General features: G+C 39.5%; 1 protein-coding gene across 2 annotated transcripts in view; it reads right to left on the bottom strand.

Annotated features, from left to right (window-relative positions):
* Positions 1 to 20,295, bottom strand: part of epb41l5 (erythrocyte membrane protein band 4.1 like 5) — a 293,140-nt gene that overhangs the window by 87,043 nt on the left and 185,802 nt on the right. Inside the window, exons 17-18 of one of the 2 annotated variants that reach the window (XM_042066156.1) lie at positions 15,290 to 15,429; positions 14,966 to 15,063 (exon numbers count right to left, since the gene is read on the bottom strand). In XM_042066156.1, coding sequence (XP_041922090.1) covers positions 14,966 to 15,063; positions 15,290 to 15,429 — 238 coding nt within the window. Of the gene's footprint in view, positions 1 to 14,964; positions 15,064 to 15,289; positions 15,430 to 20,295 lie in introns of both variants that reach the window. The other variant, XM_042066163.1, reaches the window with a different exon arrangement.

Here is a 20,295-nt window from a genome sequence, read left to right on the forward strand (position 1 = left end):
GCTAAGTCACATGGTTAGCATAGTTAGCATGCTAGCATGCTAGTTAGCATTTTTAGCAAAACTGCTAAAAACGATTAGCTAAGTCAGCTAAGTAACGTGGTTAGCATAGTTAGCATGCTAGCATGCTAGTTAGCATTTTTAGCAAAACCGCTAAAAACGATTAGCTAAGTCAGCTAAGTAACGTGGTTAGCATAGTTAGCATGCTAGCGCTAGCATGTTAGCATGCTAGTTAGCATTTTTAGCAAAACTACTAAAAACGATTAGCTAAGTAACATGGTTAGCATAGTTAGCATGCTAGTTAGCATAGTAACTTTGTTAACATTATTATCTTTGTTAACATAGTTAGCATAACTGCTAGCAAACATTAGAGCCATTCCAACTGTCAGTTATCGTCAACTATCTACCTAAATAATTTAACCATTTAAACTATCCACCTATTTAACTGTTCAGTCATTCCAACTATATTAAACCTCATCTACTTAGCAACCAATATAGTTTGTTTTTACTCTGTATGATATTTTACATCATATTTTTGCATTTTCATGCACTGTATTTCCTTCAGGAAATGCTTTTCTAGTTCTTATTACAGTGCATGAAAATGCACTGTACTGTTATTCCAAGGCTTTTTACAGTGCATGAAAATGCACTGTACTGTTCTTCCTAGGCTTCTTCTTATTCTTCTTCTTCTAACGCGTTTAATGCAGCTTCAACCGTTTAACGTAGAAACTTCATTCAAACTATGTTACGTAGGTCTTACTTAGGACATGGGTGCTATGTATTTTTCAGCTTTGTAACTTTTATACTTTTTAAACTATTAATTAAAAACTGTTCAAAATTTCCCCATAGACTTAACATGGGCTGATGACATCACAATAGAGCCGTTAAGCAATTAGAATCCTATGGCAGGTGTTCGGGCCACCTGTCCCAACTGCCATTCTCAGGCTTTAAGCATACAAACTGGCCCTATTAAGACTACACATCCTGTTCAACTGCTTCCTCTGCCAAAAACTGCTTCAAAATAAAAGTCCTCACTACAATATTTCACTGTTAAACAATTTAACCCTTTAAACTACTGAACTTTTTAACTGTTCAGCCATTGTAACTGTTACTTATCATCAACTATGACTCCTACCCACTGTACCTAGTTAGCATGTTAGCATTTTTAACAAAACTGCTAAAATGATTAGCTAAGTAACATGGTTAGCATAGTTAGCATGTCAGCATGCTAGTTAGCATAGTTAACATAACTGCTAAAAATTATTAGCTAAGTTAGCTAAGTAACATGGTTAACATAGTTAGCATGCTAGTTAGCATAGTTAGCATATCTGCTAAAAATGATTAGCTAAGTTAGCTGTGGTTAGCATAGGTAGCATGTTACCATGCTAGTTAGCATAGTTAGCATAACTACTAAAAATGATTAGCTAAGTTAGCTAAGTAACATGGTTAGCATAGCTAGCATGTTAGCATGCTAGTTAGCATAGTTAACATAACTGCTAAAAAAGATTAGTTAAGTTAGCTAAGTAACATGGTTAGCATAGGTAGCATGCTAGCATTATAGTTAGCATTTTTAGAAAAACTGCTAAAAATAATTAGCTAAGTTAACTAAGTACAATACGGCCGTTAAGCAATTAGAATCCTATGGCAGGTGTTCGGGCCACCTGGATCAACTGCCAGTCTCAGGCTTTAAGCATACAAACTGGCCCTATTAAGACTACATATCCTGTTCAACTGCTTCCTCTGCCAAAAACTGTTTCAAAATAAAAGTCCTCACTACAATATTTCACTGTTAAACAATTTAACCCTTTAAACTACTGAACTTTTTAACTGTATAGTTAGAATCCTATGCCAGGTGTTCAGGCCACCTGGATCACCATATATTGCTCTGGCCAGGCCACCTGGATCAACTCTGAGTTTCTCAGGCTTTATGACATCATAGCAATTAGAATATTGTGCCAGGTGGCCAGGCCACCTTGATCAACTGTCAGTTTCTCAGGCTTTAAGCATACAGTCTCATTCTATGCTATAAGCCTGAGAAACTGTTCAGTCATTCCAACTATATTAAACCTCATCTATCTAGCAAATAGTTTAACCTTTTAAAATATCCACCTAATTAACTGTTCAGTCATTTCAACTATATTAAACCTCATCTTCCTAGCAAATAGTTTAACCTTTTAAACTATCCACCTATTTAACTGTTCAGTCATTCCAACTATATTAAACCTCATCTACGTAGTTCAGTCATTCCAACTATATTAAATCTCATCTACAGTACCTAGCAAATAATTTAACCATTTAAACTATCCACCTATTTAACTGTCCAGTCATTCCAACTAAATTAAACCTCGTCTACCTAGCAAATAATTTTACCTTTTAAACTATCCACCTATCTGTTCAGTCATTCCAACTATATTAAACCTCGTCTAAAATAAAACCCAGGTTACGTGCATGGGATTTATGAAAGGGGGCAAGGGGACCAAGGTTGGCAGGGATGGAATTTTTGAAAAATAACTTTGGTGGAGGTAGGAGTTTAGAGCTGTACCCTCAATTCCAACCCACTGTTCAAGACGCTCTAGTAGTGTATACAGTGTCAAATGCAAGATCCAACAGGACCAGAATGGCATCACCTGAGTCAAGGGTGAGCAACAGGTCATTTGTCACCTTTAACAGGGCTGTCTCAGGGCTGTGACGGGCTTTGAAACCAGATGGCTCTTGAAATTGCTCTAGGATCTCTGTAGTGTTGAGGTATGGAAGCAGCTGTGTAAACACCACCTTCTCCAACATTTTTGAGAGAATAGGCAGTTTAGAGATAGGCCGGAAATGATTACAACATTTTGCATGCAGATTATGTTTCTTTAGCATAGGCTGGACAACCGCCTATATGTAGGAACGGTGCCAGTGAATAGTTAAGAATAAATTGAATGGAGGGACCAATAACATCAAAAGCATCTTTGATAATATGTGAAGGGATAGGATTGTGTGGGGCTTTTGATGGTTTCATGAGCTTTACAACATCCCTGTTTGGAATTGGTCAAAAGAAGCTGTAGCAATGGGGAAATGGGGTGAGGTGTCAGATACAACAAGAGCGAACTGTGCTCTGATGTGGTCAATTTTCTCTAAAAAAAACTTCAAGAACTCTTCACAGCTATTGGTGGACGCCTCAACCTCTGGAGAAACTTGGGGGTTAACAATTGAGTTATGGTATTAAAGAAAATTTTAGAGTGATAGGAATGTTTGGTTATAATGTCAGTGAAATATATCTATCTATCTATCTATAGGTATAACAGCAGTATAGGCCTAAAGGTGAAAAAAGAAATCACATTTGTATGTGATTAGAATGTTGCCAATTAAAGGTTCCATTTGATACGGTTATAATAGAGACGGTTGATAAAGCGAGACGATTCATAAGAGGGTAAATTCTGGCACGTTGTGACGTGGGGTTCGAAACGGTCACGACCATTTAGGAGTCTAGCAGGAGGTCCAGTGTCTATGTATTCCTATGGGAGAAATTAACATTTTCACGGAATATGACCAATCCCTTAGCCCTACATTCAGCGATGTAAGTTTTTAACCCATTTTCTAGAAGCCACATGTCTCCCTAACATTCTGACATTGAAATTGTATTTTCCAACGAAACAAATAAAGACAAAAATAGCTTTGTTCGTGAACTGTCACCGTCTCCTCAAAGCTCTGGTGCACAGCCACCTGTTCTCAGAGGCTCTCAGACGTTCAGAGGTTCTCAGACGGCTTCTTGAATTTCCCCTGGGGATCAATAAAGTATCTATCTATCTATCTATCTATCTATCTATCTATCTATCTATCTATCTATCTATCTATCTATCTAGACTCCAGAGATGGTTGATAAACTAACCTAACATATTTTTGCTAGAACTAGTAGACTACCAAAGTTGCTGAACATATGTTATTTCAGGTTTGTCTGCAACAATATATAAGTTTAACCAAAGTTCTTAGCTGCTACAGAGGGTCCCCGTTAAAAATTGACACTTCATTCACGATAATGGTGATTCACGCAGCTGGGTGACATGTAAGGACAACTACAGCCGCTTGGGGGCAGCATAGTCCGCTGTGGCGTTCAACGGTCGAACCGGACGGCGCATTTGACAGCAAGGGCTGTGATTGGCCGAGTTTTCAGTGCGTTTCTCTGTTTTTAGCAACCCCTGCAACATGCTAATCCACTGTAGCCTAAGCTTTGTACATAATGTTAACATAGTTTTGGATTCAGTGGCAAGATTTCTTTTTTTTTTTTTTTTTTATTTGCAAACATCATTGACATTACAGTAGTGAGTATGTGAGGATATATGTGTGTGTGTGTGTGTGTGTGTGTGCGCATATGTATAAGGCTGGTTTGCTGTTGGGCCAGGAGGAGAGAAGCTGGAACATAGAGAGGGAGGGTTTCAGAGGAGAGGAGTTGTAATTATTCTATTAATGATAAGTATAATAATAGGAATAACTGATTGCCTGGTTGATTGCCTGACTGATTGCCAACCTGGGCACCCATTAATGGCCACAGTTCCACCCAGCCCCTGCAGTTATACTGCGACGAGCTGACAGAGGAGAGGACCTGCGTGCCACCCATCGCCCCAGGCCCCCAGCATATGCACACATCCCCCACTACCACGACCAACCACACCTCGCCCCCAGACCTTCACCCAACACGCCACTCTTGACCTAAATATGTACAGTATGTGAATGGCTAGGTTGAGGGGTCTATCTAGAGTGTAGCATTAAAAGAAGTGGGCATGCATGGTGAATATCTGTCAGGATTTCCCCATGCACACCACACTTACCCTGTGTAAGATGTATGCCTCAACAATGTGTGCATTAAAATAAGTGAGGCATGCAGATAGACACCTGATGAGGCATCTACCTGCACTCCACTCTTACCCTAGCCTGTTTTGTAGTTTTTGTTTATGTATGTCACCTAACATGTAGTGCGATTAAAAGAGAGTAAAGCGTGCTGTGTGCTTCCAGGACAAGGCGTGTGCATGAGCGTATGAGGAGGGTGCACACCGGGGGCCCAGGGCCAATAGATAACCCACAGGACCCAACCAATGCCAAAACCACACAGCGACCCGCCAGGACTGAGTCTCCCAAGCCATCCAATGGGGCCCCGTCAGAATAACGATGGGAGAGGCAGAGAGAAAGAGTGAAATTAGTAAAGTTATCAGAGAATGTAAATAAAAGGGGGAGGGAAAGAAGGGGATGCTATTTATATTACTACTAATAATAATAATAATAATAATAATAATAATAATAGTTCCAGCTACCCTCCCCTGCCTAGTGTTCGATGATATGTGTATCTGTTGATGAAGTGTGTTATGATCGTGTGGAGATGGAACTCAGGCAAAGAGGGTCAGGACTGTAAGTAGGTGATAAAGGGGTACCAAGGAGAGGTTGTATCCTGAGTATTGATTAAGTTTGTAGTTGATAGGTTTTCTAATGATATATAGTCTGTTAACAAGTTTTTCCAATGAGTGATGTGAGCTTTTTTCTTAGATTTCCAGTTCATGAGGATTGTTTTCTTGGCGATAGTCAGCGCTACCAGCAGTGTTTTATTGCAGGAGTTGCTTAAATTGACTGTGGATGTATCACCAAGTATGCATAAGGAAGGGGATGCTGGGATGTGACAGCCAAAGATGGAAGAGAGAGATTTTGTGACACTCACCCAGAAGTGGTTGATTGGAGTGCAATGCCAAACCGCATGAATGTATGTATCTGGGTTATTTTGTGTGCAGTGAGTGCAAAGATCCGAGCCAAACCCCATTTTTGCCAATTTATGTGCAGTGAAGTGGAATCTGTGAAGAACCTTGTATTGTATTAGTTGTAGATTACTATTCTTTGTCATGAGGTAGATGTTTTTGCACATTTTGGTCCAGAAGTCGGCACCGGGAGTAATTGATAAGTCTGATTCCCATTTGTGATATGGCAGGCCAATTGTTTTTTCTGAACGAGATATAATTTTGTAAATTTGGGAGAGTATTTTTTTGGGAGAGGGAATATTAAGCAGCTCTGAGATTGGTGGGGGAATGTCAAGGTTAGCTGTCTGGATGTTAATTTTTCCTAGGATAGATGATTTAATTTGCAGGTATTGTAAGAAGTGTTTACTCTCGATGCCGTGCTTCTGGACCAAACAGGAAAATGAGGCCTGATTATTGTCTTGAAGAATGTGTTGAAGGTGAGTGATGCCCTTTCCCATCCATGTGTGAAAGTTAAGTGTTTTTTTATTGACGGTGAAATCTGGGTTATTCCAAATCGGGGTGCGAATTGATGGTGCTATAGGTGAATCAGTGATGTGGTAGAATCTCCACCAGGCTGTCAGAGTAGCTGAAATTGTTGGGGCTTTGAAGGATGGATGTTTTTTGACCGACTGACTGCAGAAAGGGAGATCTGAGATTTTAATTTCTTTACAGATTGTTTGTTCTAGGTCTAACCAGGTGTTGTCTGAGGGGGTGGGGTGTAGCCATTTGTGGATGAAGTGGAGCTGGTTGGCCAGGGCATAGTGCTGGAAGTGTGGGGCCTCTAGTCCTCCCATTGCTTTTGGTTTTTGGAGAGTGGCGAGTTTGATCCTTGGGGTCTTATCTTTCCAGTAGAATTTAGTGATTAATGAATCCAGAGACTTAAACCAGAGGGTGGTGGGCTGGGTTGGAATCATAGAGAATAGATAGTTTATTTTGGGCAGTATTGTCATTTTGATTACTGAGATTCTGCCCATGATGGATAATGGGAGGTTCTTCCAGCGTTGAAGGTCATCATCTATTGAAGTGAGTAGAGGGGAATAATTTAGGCTAAATAAGTCTGACAGCCTGGGGGAGACTTTTATCCCTAAGTAAGTGATATAGTTAGTGCAGAGTGGGATAGGTGAAGAGTTGGCTGTCACATCCCAGCTGTTGGGATGTAATGGGAGAACTGCAGATTTATTCCAATTGATTGAGTATTCAGAAATTTTAGAGAATGTGTCAATGAGTTTGATGGTTTCTTCTACTGATGTTGTGGGGTCTTGAAGAAAGAGAAGAATGTCGTCAGCATAAAGGCTGATTTTGTGATGCATATATGGAGTCTGGACACCTTTGATGAGGGGGTTCTGACGGATGGCAGCTGCTAGGGGTTCAATGAAGATTGTAAATAGTGAGGGGGAGAGTGGGCACCCCTGTCTAGTTCCCCGGTGAAGAGTGAAACTTTGTGATGTTAGTCCATTGGTGATTACTGTGGCTGAAGGAGAGGTATATAGAAGTTTAATCCAGTTAATGAACGACTCCCCGAAGCCAAACCTCCCTAATGTGGAAAACAGGAAATTCCAGTTCACCCTATCAAAAGCTTTTTCTGCGTCCAGAGTTGCTATGATGGTATTATCTTGAAAATTTGTAGAGTGATACATTATATTTAACAGTCTGCGGGTGTTGGTGGATGAAATTCTACCTTTAATGAAGCCTGTTTGGTCTGGGTGGATAATGGATGGGGTGACCTCTGCTAATCTGTGTGCTAGCATTTTTGCGATTATCTTATTGTCCACATTGAGGAGAGAAATTGGTCGGTAGCTGGATGGCAATGTTGGGTCCTTATTGGGCTTGAGGAGCAGTGAAATTGAGGCTGTGGTGGAACTAGTTGGAAGACGTCCTTTCTGTTTTGATTCATTAATCATTCTGATGAAAAGTGGAGCTAAGATGGTCCAAAATTGTTTGTAGAACTCAGCAGGAAAGCCATCCGGACCTGGTGCTTTATTATCGGGCATCTGTTTCAGGGCATCAAACAGTTCTTGTTGAGTTATAGGTGATTCTAGGTTTTTTATTTCCGTCTCATTGACTTGTGGTAATTCGATGCTGTTTAGGAAAGAGTCTATGAATTCCTGGTTGGGGTTTATTTCTGAAGAATATAGTTTATTGTAAAACTGGTAAAAAACATGATTTATTTCTTCAGGTGAGCTGGTTAGCTTCCCTGCTGAGTTCTTTATGACCGGGATTGTTGATTTTTCTTTGTTACGTTGGATTTGATTTGCTAAGTATTTACCTGATTTATTGCTATGGTGGAAGTTTTCCTGCCTTAGACGGTGAATCATAAATTGAGTGTGTTTATTGAGTATTTCATTGAGTTTGAATTTATGTTTCCTAAGTTTTGCCTGTGTTTCTTCAGTTGGGTTGCTTGCATTGGTTTCTTCTAACTGTTTAATTTTATTGTTGAGTTGAGTGGCAAGATTTCTTGATTGTATAGTGCCTGTCTCTCAGTAATGTTTTAAAATGAGAGCTTCGTCAGCTGGCAGTAGGCTACTTTGTCGGTAGTCATGAGAAATTCGCTTGCTAACAGAACATAAAAATGCTGCCCAGAAACCTTGTGAATAGTTCTGACACTAACGAGGTTGAAATATAGAATTTGCCTACAGCATCTCCTTAACAGTAATGTTAACAAAATGACAGCATTCATATGACAAAGGAAAACGAATCCGGTCACTCAAGACTGTGCCGCAGCCGTGGGGCAGAAGACGCTTGGTGGCCGTCCACAACGTTATAAACTTAACCTAAATAGCCGGCTGCTGTAAGCTACAATCGGATTTTATTGTATACCCCTGTTGTCTCAATGATGATAACATCTCATTTCCGACTATATTTCAAAGTGTGCCATTCATTTGCATTATTAACATAACATCGTATTTTGTCATTTTTGACGAAGACATGCATTCCGTTAGGGATATTGAACATATTTAACATTCTCTAACCATCGTGATTTCGAATTGGTGCAGTTGTCAGCACAAAAACTCATTTTATTCTTTTGCTCTTTTGCATTGCTCTATGCTGTTCTATGGTGCTTTCTGCCTCTTGGTTGCGCACGCATGTTTTCGTGGCGTTTCATAGAAATCCATATATAATGAGCGCATAAAACGACTTGTTGACGTTTTGGGACATTAATCTACATGTAGGCTACGTTAAGCTTTAAGGATTGTATGTCCTTAATTTATTTATATAGGCCTATTTAGGCTACTTGCGCAAACCCTGGATACTTTTATTGCCACACAACAATATTGGTGGTATTTGTTACATTAGCTTCAAAAGGCACCGCTTCAGAAAGCTGCACTGCTTGTGAAAGAAGGGGGTGGGGGAGGGGAGCTTGCAGCCAAGTGTCGGAAAAATGCATAGCCTACAACACAGAACTCTCGCATTAGTGACAGTAGACACGCTTCCAGCCTAATGACTTTCACACATTTTGAATGATTTACAGTATGCCTATACATTAGCGCTCCACGTGTAGAGACTGTGCAGAATACAATGTGTGAATGATGCTCAATGATTTGCCAATAGCCTATAATAGTCTTCTGCTGGGTTGCATGTACTGTATAGCCTAGTTTTACTGTACATTTTTTCAGCCTTTATTGGTTAAATGACCATTTTTATTACGAAAATATTTCTTAACTTCAAAAACACAGTGTCTAAAACTCGGTGTCATTCAGACTCAACCCTCTTGACGTTTGGTGATTAATTGACAGCTGTTTTGGGACACGTTAAACTTTCTTTATAATGAGCACATAAAACGACTTGTTGTTTTGGACATTAAGCTACGTTAAGCTTTTTCACGTTAAGGATTGTATGTCCTTAATTTATTTATATATTTAGGCTACTTGCGCAAACCCTGGATACTTTTATTGCCACACAACAATATTGGTGGTATTTGTTACATTAGCTTCAAAAGGCACCGCTTCAGAAAGCTGCACTGCTTGTGAAAGAAGGGGGTGGGGGAGGGGAGCTTGCAGCCAAGTGTCGGAAAAATGCATAGCCTACAACACAGAACCCGCTTCTCGCACTAGTCACTGACAGTAGACACGCTTCCAGCCTAATGACTTTCACACATTTTGCAGAGAAAGCTCGAGTAGCCGAGAGAGCAGAGAAAGCTCGAGTAGCCGAGAGAGACGCCGAGAATGATCGGTTGAAAGCGGTGGTCAAAAACCTCAAACGAGAGCTTCAACAACTCCGAGAGGCAGCCACTTGGAGAGCCACAGAGACATTTTACAGGAGATGAGAGCTGGAATCGGAGAACTTCAGGCGACGCTACGTGAGCAGAGAAGTTATTCGACGCCTGAGAGACCAATCCCCAGGTGCACCTCGACACCAGCTCCAGAAACGTCCTCCTTGCAGATGTCTCCATTGGCCCTCTCCGTCACACTCAACGACAGCATCCAAGTTCCTAGTCAACACGCAGACGTGACCTTGCGTGATGTTGGTCCCGAAGACCACGCTAAGATTCACCAACAGAGCTACGGCCAAGTGGGCAGATACGGATGCCTGCTCTTCAGGTCCATCGTCACAGAGGAACACTATAAAGCCTGGAGCAAAACCACCAACTGGGATGGAGCGAAGGGCAAGCGAGCACTGCCGCAAAATGTGAAAAACTTTGTGGTCTCAACACTACAACGAAAGTTCCCTGCTATGGGGAGGAGTGAACTGAAGGACTGCATCAATCAGATCAACGAATTCCTCCGCACAACACGCAGATCTTCCCAGGGATTCAACGTGCTTTAAATTTAGACTGTAGAATGTAGAATGTTCATTATTTCAATAAATACGTTTTCTCTGAAGCACTTTCCCGACTTCGTCTTTCTATAGGCTAAGCATATCATGGAGATAGAGTAGAAAACTGGATTTAACTAAACAAATGTAACTAAGTAAACTGATTGTTTACTCTACAGTAGGCTATGTTCCCCCTCTCAGGCTGTACAATAGGCCTATTGAAAGTAGGCTAATGAGCTCAATAGACACGTTAGCGCTTCCATTAGGAAACTTTCGTTGCAGACTTTCACAACTGATTGTTTAGCCTACAGTAGCCTACTGTAGGCCTACTCTACAGTAGCCTAGGCTATAGGTTATGTTCCCCCTCTCAGGCTGTAGGCCTATTGAAAGTAGATGCAAGTAGATGCAATGCAATTGCTGGAAAATTCTATACCGGTCCTTTGTGACTACCTGCGTGCCTTTGACCAGGCCAAGGCTACAGTGCAGACACTCGCAAATAAATGGGGGTTCAGAGTACATTTGAAAATGTTAGAGCACGGAGAGTGAAGCGTCACTTTGACGAACTATCGGAAGATGAACGCTTAACCGATGCAGAGAGATACTTCAAAGTGCAGGCATTTAATGCAACTCTGGACATCATAATCAGTCAGCTCTCCCAAAGATGTGCAAGCATGCGGAAAACTTGTTATGTGGTTGAGTCTTTACGTCCTATGATCCTTCAACTCGCAGGTGATGATGAATTGCTTGAAAAGGCAGTACGTTTGTCAGACCATTATAGCATGGACATTGCACCGACATTCCCAACACAACTCCTCTCATTTAGGTCTTGCTTTAAAGCAGAGATTTCACAGAAGTCAACTATTTTTCAACTTGCCAAAAGGCTGGTGGTAGATTATGACAGTGTAACATCCACATTCGGGGAAGTGTGTACTGCTCTCATGTTGTTTCTACATTGCCTGTGACTGTGGCAACAGCTGAGCGATCTTTTTCCAAATGTTCAACAATTGCTGGTGTACAGGCTATAATCAATTAGCTAAATCATTTGTCCAGCTGTTTAAACATTTTTTCGTGTTACATTCAAACGCAAAAGGTGCTTTGATATCTTTTTTGTTTAAACGTTGGCAAGCAGGCATGCTGCGGTTGCAATGAATGAGGATAATTGGTTTTATCTGCGGTGTTATTTTTTGCATTTTGAATATGACTCGCTCCAGCACGTCTACTTTTTTTGCACGGTGCTTTCTTAAAGGAGCTGCACCATCTTACAACAATTGCATCTACATTTTCATATTAGAATGTTTTGTCAAGTGTAAGCTTAAACTACCGTGATCAAATTAAGTTTCCGTGCCCCCGCTTAAAGTCTCTTATGCTCTTATCGTTACACTATCAAATCTATAAGTAACCGTGACAAATAGGGTATAAGATATATAAACTCACGCTATTGTATTATCATATATGTTTGGTAATGGCTCAGCTTTCTCTGATTGTTCTACTGACTTGGAAACTGCATCATGGAAGCAGTAAGTCAAGTCGCATCAAAAATAGTAGTGGCAGAACTCCAAAGTGACACCTTGTGGTTGTTTGTGTCAACTGCAGTTTGTGCCACTTCTGCTGAGAAAATGGGGATCGTGATTCCTGAAGGAACCCGTCCAAACTTAACGGGGACCCACTGTAGCTAGCTAGCGAACATTCCCAGTCACTTTCCGTTTACTGTGCTAACGTTAGCTAGCTAGCTAGCTAGCTCGGTTAATGGGGCAAAATGAAATTAATCATTCCGTGTCCGAAAGAGTGTTTCATTGGCATCACACACAAACAATGACTGTAAAATAGTATACAAAATTATATGTATATGTTATTATTGCTTATTTAGAGAAAAGTTTATGTTTTGTTTTATGATTTATCTTAGTTAACTATAGAATCTTTGGTTATAATGAACTCAAGCAACCACAACACATTCAGGACACTACCCAGGTTTTAAACAAAATAGACCAAATATCCAACATAGGCTCTTGCATTATGGCCACTATGGATGTGGAATCTTTATACAGCAACATCGTACATAATGAGGGTCTAGAGGCTCTAAAATACTATCTCTCATCCAGACCTGAACATTTGATGCCTCCCAATGACTTTATAGTGCAACTTACTGAGTGGACTTAAGAACAATGTTTTTCTCTTTCAAGATAAACTGTACAGACAGGAAAAGGGGACTGCAATGGGCGCTTGCTTTGCGCCCAACTATGCCAATCTGTTTCTAGGCTTGTGGGAGGAACGGTATATCTTCTCGCAAGTCAACCCTTTCAGAGATAAAGTGTTGTGGTGGGGTAGATTTATTGATGATGTGATACTGTTTTTTTCAGGCACAGAAAAAGAACTTCTAGACTTCCATAGTTATGTAAACACCCTAAATAAGAACCTAAAACTTAGTCTGGAGTATGATCTGCAAGCCATACACTTTCTGGATCTACGTATCTCTAAAGACAATGAGGGATTCTTGCATACATCTATTTTCAGAAAGGCCACAGATCGGAACACTATACTGCATGCAGATAGCTTTCACCCGCCATGGCTTATCACTAACATACCCTATGGACAGATACAGAGATTAAAGCGTATCTGTGACTCAGATCAGGACTTTATGCATCAATCTATGGATATGCAGCAGCGCTTTCGACAGAGAGGGTATCGAACCCAAACTCTCGTTCAAGCTCATAATCGAGCACAAGCACTTGAGAGGAAGAGCCTGCTTAGATCTAGACCCCCAAAAGTGCCAACTCAGAAACCCTATTTTGTCACCCGTTATAGCAAAGAGGCTGTCCAGATTAAACATATCATAAAGAAGAACTGGAACCTCATTGAATGTGACCCAGCCCTACGGGAAATATTCACCAAACCCCCTGGGATTAGTTTTAGAAGGGCCCCTACTATTAAAGACAAATTAGTGAGAAGCCACCTCCCTGCTCCAAAACGTGAAACTTGGCTTCGCCAACCCAAGGGAAACTTCCCCTGTGGTAATTGCAATTATTGTGAGAATATGGTTAAAACTGACAGATTTATAGATGTTCTCAATAATAAGACCTATTCTGTTAACAGTTTCATAAATTGCAATACTACTCACGTGGTCTATCGATTAGAATGTCCTTGTGGTTGTTTCCATGTAGGCCTTACGAAAAGGAGACTAAGAGACAGGGTAGCTGAACATAGGTATGCCATTCGAACTAGAAATATGAATTACCCAATGGCCAAACATTATGCAGAAGCTAATCATGGGAGGGATTCAACATTAAGAGTAATTGGTATTGAATCTATTCGCCTTGATGCCAGGGGTGGGGACAAAATAAAACGCCTCAAACAGAGGGAGACATACTGGATCTATTCGCTGAGAGCTACTAGCCATCCAGGTCTCAACGAAGATTTTGACCTTTCACCTTTTCTGTAGTTTTTTGTAGCCTATTGTGGGTCTTCAGAACAATGGGTCTGTTTGATATGTTGTTGTGTGGAGTACATTTTAGAATAACAATGAACTATGACATTTGACTGAACATGTTAGGACTTATTTAGTTTTGACATGAAGAATACATCCAGATTTTAGAATTACTGTTGTAATCTTTACCGGGATTTGTGATTTATGGACTTTTTGATACATGTGTGGAGTAGACCTGCACCAAGGTTTTAGAACTACTGTTGACATCTTGATCATGAACTGTAATGTATAACCTATTCATATTTACTGTCTTTTAATGCATGTACGGAATGCGTTTAGTTTTTGGAATTGCTATCGTGATCTTGACTATGAATTGTGATACATGGTGTGTTCATATTTGTTCAATTCTGATGTGGAGTTCTTTGTTTGTGAAGAATAATCATTTGGAATGATGTCATTGCTAGTTTCCCAACTGCCCTGTTGCCTTTGATTATTGACCTGCTTGACAGAAATGACTGCCCCTAGTGGCTGAAGAAATGTATAGCAAGTGCCTCATTGGCACACCTGAAACCCATGCTATAATTATGCTCAGACTCTCTGTTCCCAACACCCTGATGAAGGCTGGTGAGCCGACACGCGTTGACGTTTTTTAATGGATTAGCCCTAAATAATAAATGTTAAACAATTTGCATCCTACTGAGTGCCTGGACCTGGAATCTTTTTCCAAACTGATTCATGAACTCAAGCAACCAGTTTGAATGGCAGTTAATGTAAGTTCTAGATCTTTACAGTAGAATTCTGGAATGACTTGTAAAAATACTTTACTCCTCAAATATGTGTATATTATACAGCAAATATCTAGCCCCAGAGGTCAGATCTGAAGTGCCTCCACGTCTGAAGTGAATCCTTAGGGGGTGAAGATTATATAGTGGAACTTTCATGCTTTAGTCATAAAATGCACAACTGTTTTGCTTATCATCCTAACTATAAGTTGGAAACAATCCCATAACACCATTTATTTCATATGATTACTGACCTGGTTGCTTAGAGTGTTACTGCTGGTGGCTGCAGACTGAGCTGGAGAAGAGTGTAGAATGCTTTCTATTTCCATCTGCTTCAGGCATGCACTTGTGTCTGGTGGAAAAAAAATGCAAATGTTTCTACTCTACTCTTCTTAAACTACTCTTCTAGTCTTAAGACAAATTATTTAATTTTACTTAAAAATCTATTTTTTTTTTCAAAGTTATGTGTACTTCTTTCCAAAATCATAGTCATAGTCAAAGTAATTTCACATTTCCAATATTAAAATGTGAAGACATATTACCTGTTAGAAGAATTTGAAAGAAAAATTCATCCTCACCTGTGAAGGAAGAACAATCCTCCAAGACAACAGTCAACCCTGCCTCCTCTGTTTGGCCTGCTGTGACTATGGGAGCAGACTCCTTGACCAGTGTTTCCATTACTTCAATTGACTGCAGTTTGTTGACTGCCAGAAGTGAGCTGTGGGAATAAAGCAACATTCAGAGCACAGACACACAAAGTCCAATAAAAAATGGATGATGCAGTTTAACATTACAGGGGAACAAAATGTGAATGGCTAACTGAGTAAAAGGTGACCTGATTTCCAAAAGGCAAGAAGTTTTACCAATATATTTAACAATATCTTTTGCATTTCTTATCCAAACAATGTCAAACTTGGCACTGCACTCAATCGTGCCAGTAGCAAGACACATTTGCCAAGTTTGAAATCAATCGGATAAACGGTTTGACAGATATGGGAATAAAACACAAACACACACACAATGTGTGGAAGATCCCAAGGCTGACACATGGCAACTCGTGACGTCAACCTAATCAGTCCACCCGCCATATTGGATTTTGTCAGAACACAAAAATATTTTGGAACAGATCATCTTCAGACCAAACCTAACAAAATGACAGTTGCAGATTTTATTTTCAAAAACATAACAGACAAACAAAATCGGTGGAAAAGCCGCCAAACAGGATGTGACCTTATCTGTCAGCCAATCTTTGTTGTGAGTGCTTACAGCCATACTGTATGTCTGATGTAATAGCATCAAGTTACCATGGTAACCCTGGCCTGCTGATTTCCTTGGTCCCTTCATTGCTGCTTGCAGCTACATTTAATCATTGATGTATAGGGTGTAACATGCAATGTCAATTTATTTATATAGCACATTTAAAAAACTAAAAAACTACAACAGTTGATCAAAGTACTGTAAAATAAAATAAAACAATAGTAAAATAATAGTATAAAACAATAATAATAATAATAATAATAATAATGATAATACAGAGTAGCTCACAGATCATAGCAATAATGATAAAAAATAAGAGCATATACAAGGTAATATAATATATATATGATTTAAAACTTATAAAAGTAGAAATGGGCTTTGAGATGGGATTTGAAAATATTTAGAGAATGGGCTAGTCTAATGTGGGGAGGGAGATTGTTCCAGAGTTTAGGGGCAGTAGCAGAAAAAGCACGGTCTCCTCTACATTTAAATTTGGTTTTGGGAAGGGAAAGGAAGATGGTAGAGATGTGTCCTCTCTTACGGGTACCAGTTAAGAGGTGAGCTGCTGCATTTTGAACCAGTTGCAATCGGTAATCAATAAACAAATGAGAGTGCTAGGGATGCACCAATACCACGCACCAATACCACTTAATTACACTGCTACCCCTAAAGCATAGTAGCGTACACACTACTCTTGAAAAGCCTACCTTTCACTAGCAAAATGTATGGATCTGCGTTGAATCTACGCAGCCTCCGTTGAAACTATAGCTCACCTATGCAGGTGGTAAACTTCAGTTTATGTAGCCTATTTGGTGTGTTAGTGTAGCTGGTGTAGGTCTCCACTTTACATCATAAGGTGAGAAGAAGTAAATGAAAATAATAAAATGGGGCGTCTTAGTAGATAAATCTAATTTGAAATGTCAAATTAAAAGGTGCAGACAGTGCCAGTAAGGAGGCATGTTTAACACAGAAAGTTTTCCTTATTACAGTGCATGAAAATGCACTGTACTGTTCTTCCTAGGCAACAACTTATTATTATTATTCCGCTTACCACTTTTTCCGTACGCTATTTCTCTTGAACAGTTTAACTTCATTCAAACTTTGTAACGTAGGTATTCAAACGGACGAAGCTGCTATGTCTTTTCAACTTTGAAACTTTTATACTTTTTAAACTATTAAAAAAAAAACTTTTTAAAAATCCCCATAGACTTAACATTGCCGATTGTGACATCATAATACGGCCGTTAAGCAATTAGAATCCTATGGCAGGTGTTCAGGCCACCTGGATCAACTGCCAGTCTCAGGCTTTAAGCCAGGGGTCTCAAACACCCGGCCCGCGTCCTGCCCAATTCCGGCCCGCGACGAATGACAAAATAATAATGTAATCCGGCCCTTGAGGCTATTAATTGCGACAAACAACGATACTGATTAAAATAGACGATAGATCCAGGTACGGTGACAAATCTCATTTGTAGGCCTACTCTGCTCCACTATGTGCAAGACATCCAGAGCTTGATTCAAACCCAAAATCGCTACGCAAAGTTTTCAGGAAATACTTGTATTACACGCGAGAAACACAAAGACGTGCATTTGTAATGACGCGGAAGCGATGCAGGCCATAGTGTTGCAGAAATTGAAGCAGAAATTAAGCAGAAATAGCCAGGCCTACACCAAATGTTGAAAAACGTTCACGTGTGATGAAGTCTTAGGTTAGCTATGTTATTCACCTATTCTAATTCTGAAGAAGAATATCCTTTTGGAGATTATGATCGATCGTCTATGACAGTGATAGTCACGGTGCGTCTCTGAATGGAGGTGCGTGTATACAACGGTGTCCACTAAGCATACCATGCTTGTTTCGACCCTCTGCCCAACATAGCTTGGAGGTTGCAGTGGTAATCGTGATAATAATGTCCGTAATGGATGTGGTACAGACAGCAGGGCTAGTAGAAATAGGGCTCTAAAGAACTACAAAGTCACCCGCAATATGATGCGAACTTCTGGGTACTGCAGATTACCCGCGATAGGAACTGTTTGACCAGAATACTTTATTGTAGGCCTATATTGTAGTAATCTATTACTAAACCACAACATCTTAGGTGTTGGTATACATCTTAGGTGTTTTTCTGTTAATTTGTTATGTGGGTAATATGAAAAAAGGAAAGTAAACCTGCTTAAATATGTTCATCCAGTATTTACTGAAAGGTGCATAATTTGAGGTGCTTGCCATCCAGTGACAAATTAGATGGGTAAATTTACCCCCTTCATAAACTTTTGTTTTACTCAAAGATTTTTACATTTACAGTATAACTTTATCTCTGACCACTTTCAAGCCATGGCCTTTTAAATTTTGATATAAACATCCAATGGTGTTGCTTTCTTAACCCTGATGCCTAGTTTGCCAGATTTAAAAAAGTTATGAGAGGAAATATTTTTATTTGGTGTGAAACACACACACATACCTGTTTTTTATGTTTTTCATTTATTTATACAAACTGGCCCTATTAAGACTACACATCCTGTTCAACTGCTTCCTCTGCCAAAAACTGTTTCAAAATAAAAGTCCTCACTACAACATTTCACTGTTAAACAATTTAAACCTTTTAACTACTGAACTTTTTAACTGTTCAGCCATTGTAACTGTTACTTGTCATGTCAACTATGTCTCCTACCCACTGTAGCTAGTTAGCATGGTTAGCTAAGTTAGCTAAGTAATATGGTTAGCATAGTTAACATTCTAGTTAGCACAGTTAACATAACTACTAAAAGCTAAGTTAGCTAAGTCACATGGTTAGCATAGTTAGCATGCTAGTTAGCATAGTTAACCTAACTACTAAACATGATTAGCTAGGTTAGCTAAGTAACATGGTTAGAATAGTTAGGATGTTAGTGTTGTTATCATGTTAGTTAGCATTGTTAGCATAACTACTAAAACTGATTAGCTAAGTCACATGGTTACCATAGTTAGCATGTTAACATGATAGTTAGCATAGTTAGCATAACTACTAAAAATAATTACTAGGTTAGCTAAGTCACATAGTTAACATAGTTAGCATTTTAACATTGTTGACATGCTAGTTACCATAATAACTTGGTTAGCATTATTATCTTTGTTAACATTACATTACATTATTAGCATTATTATCTTTGTTAACATAGTTAGCATAACTGCTAGCAAACATTAGAGCCATTCCAACTATCAGTTATCGTCAACTATCTACCTAAATAATTTAACCATTTAACCCTTAGAACCCTAAGCTGTTTTTAGGGCATTTTCACTACCTTTATTCATAAGGATTTATTCTGGTCATTGTAAGTGCCACACACACATATTATATATTGTTTTTTTCAGCAGAGTCTAGGCTATCCAGATCTACATCATTTCATGTATTAGTACTTGCATTGATTTTATTTTGATTTTTAAAGAATTAAAATATAAAAATCATATTATAAAAAATCTTATATTTTGACCTGTATCTCACCACAGCAAGCTCATAGCTCTACATGCATTTCATGTGTGTGTAGGGCTGACTGTCCTGAAACGGGCAATATAATTGCCATGTTGGAGGGATACTCTGGGGCTGAGCAATTTACAGAAATATGTGGTGTGTGATTTACGGAAATAAATGCAATTTTTTATTTAGCGATGAAAAATGACCATTCTGCGCTCCATATCTGTGACACGAACTGATCTGACCTGACTTGACCCAAGTTTGCCTGTTAGCATGTGTGACTATGGTGCATGCACTCATGATGATTCTCAACTTTTTACTGCATTGCCATGAACAAAGTAAAGGAAAAAAAGGTGTTTCTTTGTTGAACAAATTGGGATGCAATGTGAGCCTTGAATTCGATGCCATGCAGGAATTTGCTAGGATCTCAAAACCGGATTATGAACATGTTTTGCCATAGAGAAACACACGATAGCGTTGGATTATAAACATGCTTTGCCACAAAAACAGACAAAAACGTGGGGTAAGTCCAGCTATATGAAGTTATTATTTTCCTGTCCAGACGAAGTGTCTGTTTTATAACCCAGAAGGATGTATTTGGTATCAAATGATAGCTCTGTGTCTCCTCTTTCATCTAACATGCGTGGCATATATATCCGATCACGGGTCCGCGAGTAATTACTCCGAGAGTAATGGGTGTGCAGCTGTTGGTTTGTGTACATGACGTTAATATTTTGCAGTCACTTCGTCTGTTTTTATAAGCCAGAAAGATCGATATCCATGTTACCAATGGATAGCCCTGTTTCTCCTCTTTCATCTGATATGGTTGCCATATCTATGCGATCACGGGTTCGCGAATAATTCAAACGAGAGTA

This window comes from Alosa sapidissima, chromosome 2 (genome assembly GCF_018492685.1).
Source record: "Alosa sapidissima isolate fAloSap1 chromosome 2, fAloSap1.pri, whole genome shotgun sequence".
Taxonomy (NCBI): domain Eukaryota; kingdom Metazoa; phylum Chordata; class Actinopteri; order Clupeiformes; family Clupeidae; genus Alosa; species Alosa sapidissima.